This window comes from Malurus melanocephalus, unplaced genomic scaffold (genome assembly GCF_030028575.1).
Source record: "Malurus melanocephalus ecotype Western Australia unplaced genomic scaffold, MMel_1.1 scaffold_972, whole genome shotgun sequence".
In the NCBI taxonomy this organism is placed as follows: Eukaryota; Metazoa; Chordata; class Aves; order Passeriformes; family Maluridae; genus Malurus; species Malurus melanocephalus.
The window spans coordinates 50,236-59,646 of NW_026624204.1; the positions used below are offsets into that span (position 1 = coordinate 50,236).

General features: G+C 38.8%; 1 protein-coding gene across 5 annotated transcripts in view; it reads left to right on the forward strand.

Moving 5' to 3' along the window:
- The window catches only part of GNB1 (G protein subunit beta 1), a 34,646-nt gene extending 25,464 nt beyond the window's left edge, over window positions 1–9,182 (forward strand). For 4 of the 5 annotated variants that reach the window (XM_057386476.1, XM_057386473.1, XM_057386475.1 and 1 more), the window contains exons 5-12: window positions 7–113; window positions 558–621; window positions 2,275–2,437; window positions 3,202–3,268; window positions 4,675–4,876; window positions 5,136–5,352; window positions 6,990–7,101; window positions 7,418–9,182. In XM_057386476.1, the coding sequence (XP_057242459.1) occupies window positions 7–113; window positions 558–621; window positions 2,275–2,437; window positions 3,202–3,268; window positions 4,675–4,876; window positions 5,136–5,352; window positions 6,990–7,096 (927 nt within the window). In that variant the 3' untranslated portion in view covers window positions 7,097–7,101; window positions 7,418–9,182. The remainder of the gene's footprint in view (window positions 1–6; window positions 114–557; window positions 622–2,274; window positions 2,438–3,201; window positions 3,269–4,674; window positions 4,877–5,135; window positions 5,353–6,989; window positions 7,102–7,417) is intronic. The other variant, XM_057386477.1, reaches the window with a different exon arrangement.
- Window positions 9,183–9,411: the final 229 nt, after the last annotated feature.

The window sequence follows — 9,411 nt, forward strand, 5'->3', positions numbered from 1 at the left end:
TTTCAGATCACAGCCAATATCGACCCAGTGGGGAGAATCCAGATGCGCACTAGGAGAACACTGCGGGGACACCTGGCCAAAATTTATGCAATGCACTGGGGGACTGATTCCAGGTGGGTACAGAACTGGGCCACGGGGTTCACTGCTCTTCAGGAAATGAGTGCACAGTTCTTGGGAGCACAGGGACTCATGAATTCTAAGAGAACTTGGACAACCAAGAGAATTCAGAAGCAATGAGTGCTCCAATTTTCCTCCATRTTTTTGTAATCCAAATCTATTTTMATGCTAAATCCAAATTACATTTATTTAATGCCAAAATCCCAGTCCTTGTCTACTTGCCTGAAAAATACTGTGATGGTACCACATGAATTCTGAGGAACTGTGTAAATACCATATTTTTTCCTTCAATGCTTCCTGTTAACCACTGATTCATTTAAAGAGAAACTACATGACACTGGTGTCAGCTTCTTCCATTTTCTTTCCTTCACAATTCATCACAAAGATGTTCTTCCCTGTCTGCCCACAATRATCATGTTTCCCTCCTGTTTCCTCTTTAGGCTTCTAGTTAGTGCCTCCCAGGATGGCAAACTTATCATTTGGGACAGCTATACTACAAACAAGGTAAGGCCAACTTATGATGACTGTCTAATTCATTTGTGAATGCAGAAGAAGCAAATTTTCCTAGTCCTATATCTAAATTTTGAATTCCCCAAAACAATCAAGTTGTATGTGAAGAACACAGCAGTGTGTTCAGTGTGTGAAAATGTGCGCCACAAGTGGAAAATAAGGAAAGACTTAATTCTGAAGAACGTTTTGATTTGTTTTGATACTGCAGCTAAAGTGATTAACAGAGGGCAGGCAGTAATGAGCACGTTGCACCAGAAGGGTCAAAGATTTAGGCACAGCCATAGGAATTTGTTGCCTGYGGTGACGTCCTGAAAGACCTTCCATGTTCTAATGAGTCATCACTTCGTGGCTGCAATCACACCAGGCAGTTCAGGACTACTTTTGCTTTCATTTAACAGTGATTGGTATTTGCTGATTCTGGCCACTGTTACAGGCCTGGCAGCAATTCCCTTGTAGCCCTTTTTAGTTACATTGACAGAGCTGCTGCTGGTTTTATTTCAGATAAATTTTCCTAACTTAGCTCATCATRGCATTAAAACCAATGTTACCTGTGCACTGGAGCAAATGGCATAACTTAATATAAAATCACCTGCAGATTAAAAAAACCCTTCTCCTTTTTACCTTCATCCTCTCCTTTGACCCCAGCCTGCAGGTAAATGTCAGATAAATTACTGTGACTGCTTAAAGATGGTAAAATCATTACTGCATGCCATGATTTTTATATTAGCATCTTCAATTCTTACATCAATGCTAATTAATCCATGCAATATTCTTTTGRCAGTTCCAGAAAACACTGGAAGTATTGACACAGTGTTGTCATCAATTTGATCTTCACCTAATGATAGAATAAAATAGCTCAAAGTGAATATTCCAAATAGTTCTTTGGTAGAAGAGTTCCAGAAATGAGCTGGGTGTGGTTTTAGGACAGGGTTGTGGTTTTTTAACTGCTGATTGCTGTAGGATCACTGATTACTGTCTGTTCCTCTGCTTTTAATGAAATCTTTATTTAAGGAATTCAGGAAGATTGTTAATGTTGCATGAAATATCACCATTTCTCTAAGGGCAYCAGCCATTTCCTAAAGACTTTATGAACAAATTTGAGGGATGAATGCAACGAGTTAACAACACAGAGCAGGTTTATCTTCTATAATTATCTAAAAAAAGTTCTTTGAGCAGAGAATGACAAGGAAACATGGGGTAGTTATTTAAATATGAAGCTTGATTGCTTGCAGTGGGTTTCCAAAGAAGGATTTAAATGGCAGTGGAAGCAGCGATTTCCTTACTTGTTCATTCACAGCATCTAAGCCTGGAATTGGCAGTTTTGCTGACTGTGCTTGGAAGTCAATATTTTCCTGAACCTATAATAAACCAATAGTAATCAGAGCACTGAAATGAAATCATTCACTTTTTACCAAAATCGCTGATGAAACTGGATTCAGGAAAAGCAAATCTGATGTTTTATTACGTCATTACTTGTTCTGACAAGCAAGTTACCCTCAAAATAGTTCAATACTCAAAACAGCTGTTTTCTTCTTGCCTCTCTGCCAAAAAAATGATGTTTGTCTTGAGAGACAGGTGAAAAACTTCCTGCTGGTGCATCACTGAGCCCATTTTTGCAGCTGAAGTCCGTTCCTGTCTCTGTTTTAGGTGCATGCGATTCCCCTGCGCTCCTCCTGGGTCATGACTTGTGCATATGCTCCTTCTGGGAACTACGTGGCTTGTGGTGGGCTTGACAACATCTGCTCCATTTATAACTTGAAAACTCGTGAAGGGAATGTCCGTGTCAGCCGTGAGCTCGCTGGGCACACAGGTGAGGGCCTGCTCAGATGTTCCTCAGAACACAGTGAAGACTTAAAAAAAACATTTAAATATCATTTCCTAATTAGGAAAATACACTTCTTTTCTTAGGTAGGACCTTTGCTTGTTTTAAATGTTTTAAAGCATTTTTAAACAGTTGTTCTGCTGCAGAATTGAGCAAAAGGTGTAGCTGTAAGTTAATGTTTGCAGTTTTTCATATTTTGCTGTCGTTTGAATTCTGTGCTTTGTGAAATGGAGGTGGTTGGCAGGCAGGCTGGGTTTGTAGTCAGAGCAGTTCCATTGATGGTTTGGCCGATGGGATTTCAGGAAAAAAAGATACTTCAGAGCATTTAGATGAAATTCTTTGATGCCACTGTTGGGAAACATCCAATATCCATGCTCAGGTCTTTGTGCTGTCCAGGAATGTTTATTTTTCCTCAATGGTTGTCTCCTACAGTTGAGRTCATCAGCATTTGTTGCTGCTGGACTCAGTGACACCAAAATCCACTTTCTAAGGAAACACTTGTGCTTCTGCCCAGCTTGGCCAGTGGATTCCCCACTTTAGTCCCCCTTCCTCTGGCTGGTTGGGGTGGTCTGTAAAGAGCCATCTCATCCAAATCACTGCAGATTCCTCTACAAAAATCATCTGTTGCATTTTAGACTTCAGTGGTTCTTGCTGCAGCTTCAGGAGAGGGGAAGCAGTTTCTAACCAAAGCAGAATTGCCTTGTGAAGGGGAATCTCTGGCCTTAATTGTGCACTTTTCCCTCTGTTTCCAGGCTACTTGTCCTGCTGTCGTTTCCTGGATGATAATCAGATCGTCACCAGCTCTGGCGACACCACTTGGTAAGTTGGGGACACTGGGACAGCACTGGCAGGAAGGGCTTTCCAAACCCATTCTCTGGGACTGAAGGAAACTTTTTTCTTTATAAACCTTATCATCACCACAAAACTGGGGGGATTTCTGCTCATGTGTCASTTTTTGCTGATAATTTCTTCCTTCACATTCTGAAGAGTCTGACCTAATTCTGTGTTAAGATGTTCTGAGATTTTTTTTTTTCTCAATGTAACTATTTGGCTTTCAGAAATAACTGTATTAGATTAATGATTTTTTTCAAAACTCTTTTTGTATTCAGTATTTATTACTTAAAAAGTCATGTTTGGATATTTCTAACACAGAATGTAATAAATGTTGTTATTCAGAAGAGCTCCTAGAAAATATTCTACAGTGACAATAGCTGGGTTTTTTGAGGAGAATGTAGGTGTATGTCTTCATAAATACTGGCTTCTGAACTAAAAAAGACCTCCATCTTTTTTTCATGGATTTTTTTATTATATCTACTTCTTAAAAGCATCGCAGTTCTCCCAAGCAGCATCACTTAGAGCAAAGGTGGTCTAATAAATACCTCACCTACACAATGTCAGTCTATTTGAATGCCTGTTTATTATTAATCCACTGATTCTGAGTTGCTATTGAATATATATATATGAGATTAAAACCAAAAATGGTTCTGAATAGGTGCTGGTGTTTAGGAAAACCAAAACATGGTGATAAAACAATAAGAGAGGGCTTGTAAAAATGATGCTTTTTGTAAGAGAATGAAGCTGCTTCAGGAATTTCTGTAGTAATTCTACAACTGTCCTTACAATTGTCCTTGATATCACCTCAGCTCAACCAAGCTTCAAAGGCCTTTATCAAAGTCCAGGCATCTCGTTTGCCTGGTTTAAGTCTGCTGCTGATGGGGCTGAGAAATTACAGAAATTAGGAATCCTGACTTCCCAAAGTGTTCAGGCCTYTTCTTAAGGAGGTGCTAGTGTTCTGCCACCGTTTTACACTCTTAATTAGCACTGTAGTAGCGATTTGGCTGACTTGCAACTTTGAGATCAGACATAATTCACAAAGTTACTCATCCTCTGTGAGTTTAGAAAAATGAGAAATGCTGGCTCAGCTTTYGCTGTAGCCTTAACCACTGCTGCTTCAAATGAAGATGTAGCAGTACTGGGTAACAGCCATATCAGAAGAATTTGGGGTATGAACAGCCCTGAGTGTCAGTCAGCAGTTTTTGCCCTTTTTCARCTTAAAATCCCCCAATGTTTTAAAATTGAAGATGGCTTTTATGTATAATTACAATTGAACCAAAACCGTTTATTTCTATTGTCATTATCTTGYCAATACTTTCTGGAGTTTTATTTCAATAATGATACAAAGACCTTATAAAGGAACACAAACYGTTGATTTTTGCCTCTTCCAGTGCTCTCTGGGACATAGAAACTGGTCAGCAGACAACCACATTTACTGGGCACACTGGAGACGTGATGAGTTTGTCCCTTGCTCCCGATGCCCGGTGTTTTGTTTCTGGTGCCTGCGATGCCTCTGCCAAACTGTGGGATGTCAGAGAAGGAATGTGCCGGCAAACCTTCACCGGCCACGAGTCGGACATCAATGCCATCTGTGTACGTAGCTGCTTCATTTAACATTTTCTATTTCTCTGCTCTTTAGCATGATAAAGCATTTCCAGTTTTTTGGTTTTTTTTTTTTTAATAATAGTTTGTGGAGCTGAGGGAATTACCTGAAACTCGTGGTGATGAAATGGGGTGTTGGTTCATGAATTTCTTCCAGTGTGGAGTTGTGCATCCTCTTCTTTTGCTGCTTTCTGCTGTGATGCAGAGGAACCAAACCTGAAATTATGTTTTTTTTCCTCCCTCCCTAAAGTTCTTCCCCAACGGCAACGCCTTTGCCACGGGCTCGGACGATGCCACGTGCCGGCTCTTTGACCTGAGGGCTGACCAGGAGCTGATGGTTTATTCCCACGACAACATCATCTGTGGCATCACCTCTGTAGCATTTTCCAAGAGTGGCCGCCTGCTCCTAGCTGGGTATGATGACTTCAACTGCAACGTGTGGGACACGCTGAAAGCTGATAGAGCAGGTAAATGGTTTTGGGTTTGAATCTTGGAAACTTTAATAATTAATGTTTTTGATAAAAAAATATTGAATATTGGGCATTTGATTGGAGTCCCCACCCCTGGGGGTTTCCAGCTCTGGGCTGGGGTTGGACTCAGTGGCCTTTTCCAGCCTCTGATTCTGTGAATTCTGTGAATTTTGTGTGAATTGAGTCTCATGCACAGATCTGTCAGCACTCACTGTCTCAACTTCCGAGCTCTGTGAAAAGCTCTTTAGGCTGCCCAGTGATGTTACAAATCCATTGGAATCCTGCTCAAGGATGGATGCTTGGGAACAGGAAGATTGCCATTAAAAACAAGGGCTTGGGGTGGAGGGATATTCTTTTTTAGACTTTATGGCTTTGTTTATGCATTAACTATTCAAAGCAATTCAACATTAATGTAGCTATTTATACACAAGAATTTTTTTCCTGGTATTTGTAGCRGTAGTTGTAGAGACAACCAGCAAAACAACAGAGACTGTGGAGTTTTATCTTTTGAGGAAACAAAAATGCAATTCATGATCCAGAGATGAAAATTATTTAACTTCAGTTCTTTAAAAATGAAAACTTTTGTTGGAGAAAAGGTATAAATTAGGCCACAAATGTTTTATTATTCTCATCAGAACAGGAGATGGGAACAAATATTCTGCATATTGAAATCTCCCAATAGTTCAGATTGCTGGGAGATTTGGCACCTCTCACAATAAACACTTCTGTATTTTCTGATCTTGGTACTTCTGTATTAAACACCTTTGTGGTTCTGTGTTCAGTACAAGTATTGAAGAGTTCTTGGTGCTGATTTTGTTTTGCCAGATTGCAGCACTTGGTGGTAGAATGAGGAGAGTTCTGTGAGCMCTCTAATTCATGTAGAAAGATTAATTTCAAGTCCATCAAGAATATCTTGGCTCAGTGCTCTGGACTGGAAAGAGTTTGAACATAATTAGGTTTTCTTTTTACCTCCTTGAAACTGTTTAAATTAAAGGGGATAGAGGAAAATGTTGTCTCCCTTAATTTTTCTGTTTAGTGTCTCAATTCTTTTTTTTAATGGTGCTGTAATTGAATTGTATTAGATCTCCATATTGACAACTAGATTGTGTGGAGGAGTCTGTCTTGTGAATGTAGTAAGAGAAAATTGGATGAAAAATGCTTTAGAGTTCATACCACAATTCAGTTTAAATTCTGGTTTTCAARCAGAACTTTTTACAAATGTAAAAATTCTGTAAAATTAGCTGATCTTTATCACTGTGGTGAGGAACAAAAGCTGTGCAGTGCATGGTCATAGTGCATCTATTGCTGTGACATTGTCAGAATCTTCAGGGCTGTCACCTCCCAGCTTAGGAGAGGTTGTAATTAAGGAGAATGACCAGTAAAGGTCATAATTAAGGGGAATATAGAAAGAAAATTTTGGAATAATGCATTTACAGAATTAATGTGAATTGTGAATCTACCTTGTGAACTGACCCATATCTGAGTCTGTGCTTATAAAGCATTTAAAAATTCCAGCCATGTCCATCCAGAATTTTTGGCTGTATAGTCTGGCTAATCCAAACTTGCTGTTACTTGGACTGAGACAGGAAATCATCATAAAAATGCAATTTCTTTGTTGTATTTCCAATGTCCAGGTGTCCTTGCTGGTCACGATAACCGTGTCAGTTGCTTAGGAGTGACTGATGATGGCATGGCAGTGGCAACAGGGTCATGGGACAGCTTCCTCAAGATCTGGAACTGAAGTAGGTAAGTACCCACCTCATTAAGGCTGCTTTGGGGGCCCAAAATGCTTTTTATTTTCCCAGCAGTGCTGGGCTTTTCATTAAATTGGGAAAGTCACTGAGTGAAAAATCCAAACAGTTGGGTGTTTTAGAAGACCATCAGTTTTATGTGCTGCCATTCTTCTGGTGGCTGTTTTTGACAGTGGTTTTTGAGTAAACAAATGTCACTGGGAAAGGGTGGGATAACAATGGATGTRGCAGTGGTGGGAGAGCAGAGCTCACCACTTGTTTACAGTTCATCAAAGTCCAGCTCTCACCCAATGTTTCTGTTTGTGTGCCAGAAGAGCAGCGGACTCCACGACTGGAAGAAGTTTCCAACGGTTGAAAAATTAAAAAACGATAGCATATCCAATCCAACCATACTAACTCGGACCCCCATCCTCCCCAACTTCAAAGGGCAAGATCTTTTCCGTCTCCTGTTGCTGAAATGAAGAGCACAATTACCTTTCCAAGAAGAATTTCTGTGTTGTAAGCAAAATGAAATTGTGCATTCCTTTTGGGACCATTTTTTTTTGTCTTGAGAATTTAAAAAAAAAAGAAAAAAAATGAAACACTATCATAAAAGCATGACCAGAAAATAAACTTGAGCATAATTGTGAAACAGTTAGCTTTCACTGTAGTTTCCAAGTTGAAGTTAAGGACTTTATCTCACACACTTGCAAATTTTAAAGTCATGTTTGTAGCAGGATTTTTTTCAAGTTTCCTTTTTAAATACATTTCCTTCTGTATTTAATTGAGCAAAACAAGGGAGTCCTAGCCCAGAGCACCTGGGGGTTGTTAACGCTGTAAATTTAGTCCCTAATTTTTTTTATTTTTATTTTCTAGTATCACAGATAATTGTTGCACAAAACTTGGCATATATAGGATAATGTTAAGCAGTAAGGTAACCAAGCACATGCTGTAAAAGGTAATGAATGCTTGTTTAAAGAATCCTTTCACCTTTTATGGATAACAAATGCAATCCTTGGTCCCTCCTGCCCCCCCTTTTTTCACCACACTGATTTTTTTAATCTGTTTTGGTTTTGTCCACTTGGAAGGGCAGTTTATATATCCTAACACTATCCTATAAAGTCTCAACAACCAGGAATCTCTGTTTTCAAAAGAGACCTATCCTACACTTGGGTATTGAGTCAATTCTTTGTGTATGAAATGATGTACAAATCAATGTTTTGAAAATAATGATCTTGAACTTTCTAAGTTAAACAGAAAAAAAAAAAACCTTTTTTGATTGTTTGCCATATTGGGTGGGTTTACTCTTAGAATCGCATGCTGTAGAAATGCTAAAAAGTGCATATTGGACTAAGTCCTTAGATGTTTTTTCTTTGAAGAAATAACCTGTTTAAAAACTGTAACCATTGTCGCTGTATTCATTTATTGTTGCTACTCTGTGCATAAATCTATGAAGAACTCCAGTACAAAGCTATGCACGTTTTGGAGTAGCGTGATAAGTCACTTCTTTTTTTTTTTTTTTTTTTTTTTTTTTTTTTTTTTTAATTGAAAAAAGAAACAGCCTGTTCAAACAATCGCTGTCAAAGATTCTGGGGTGTGGGAGGAGGGAACCTAGACCATCTTCTTTATAAATCAGTTCCTCACAGCCAGTTCCTCTTGCAGGATGAGTCCTTTGCATCTGATCAGAGTCATTTTTGTAATGAGCAGGTTTTCCTGGCTTTCTTTTCAAATAAAATGTTAAAAGCAGCAGTGTTTGGACAGCAGATTGTTCTGTTAAACTTTTCCTATCTTCTCACTGTATCCAGAAATGCTCCTTCCTAGCAGCAGTAGTAGCTTTTCTCCATTTTGTTTTTTCTGCAACATTCTGTACAAAAATGTGCTGTAATTGTGCGTTAGGCCTGGATTTGGCATAAAAGATGAGTTCCCTCTTACTCTCTTTCATGAAACTACTCTGTAGAGCTTTCTCCACGCCCTGTATCCCTCTTCACCTTTTGTATTTAATTTTAAAGTCAGTGTACTTCAAGAAAGCTGGATGCAAGATAGATACTATATTAAAATGTAATGTTATTTAAGATGTAATAAAGCAGTTTGACATGAGTTTGGACTGATCTGTTTTGCAGCTTCTTGTTCAACGGGCAGAAAACATCAGGCAGGATTGGAGTTGTGAAAAAAACACACAAGAGGAAAGAATGCTGTCCCCAGACTAATGGTTTGGTGGTTTAAATTAATTTAATTAATTAAATTGTTAATTAATTAACCAGATTAATGGTTAATTCACAGGGAGAATATGCACTTAAATCCAAATACATGGAGTCAATACACTTCA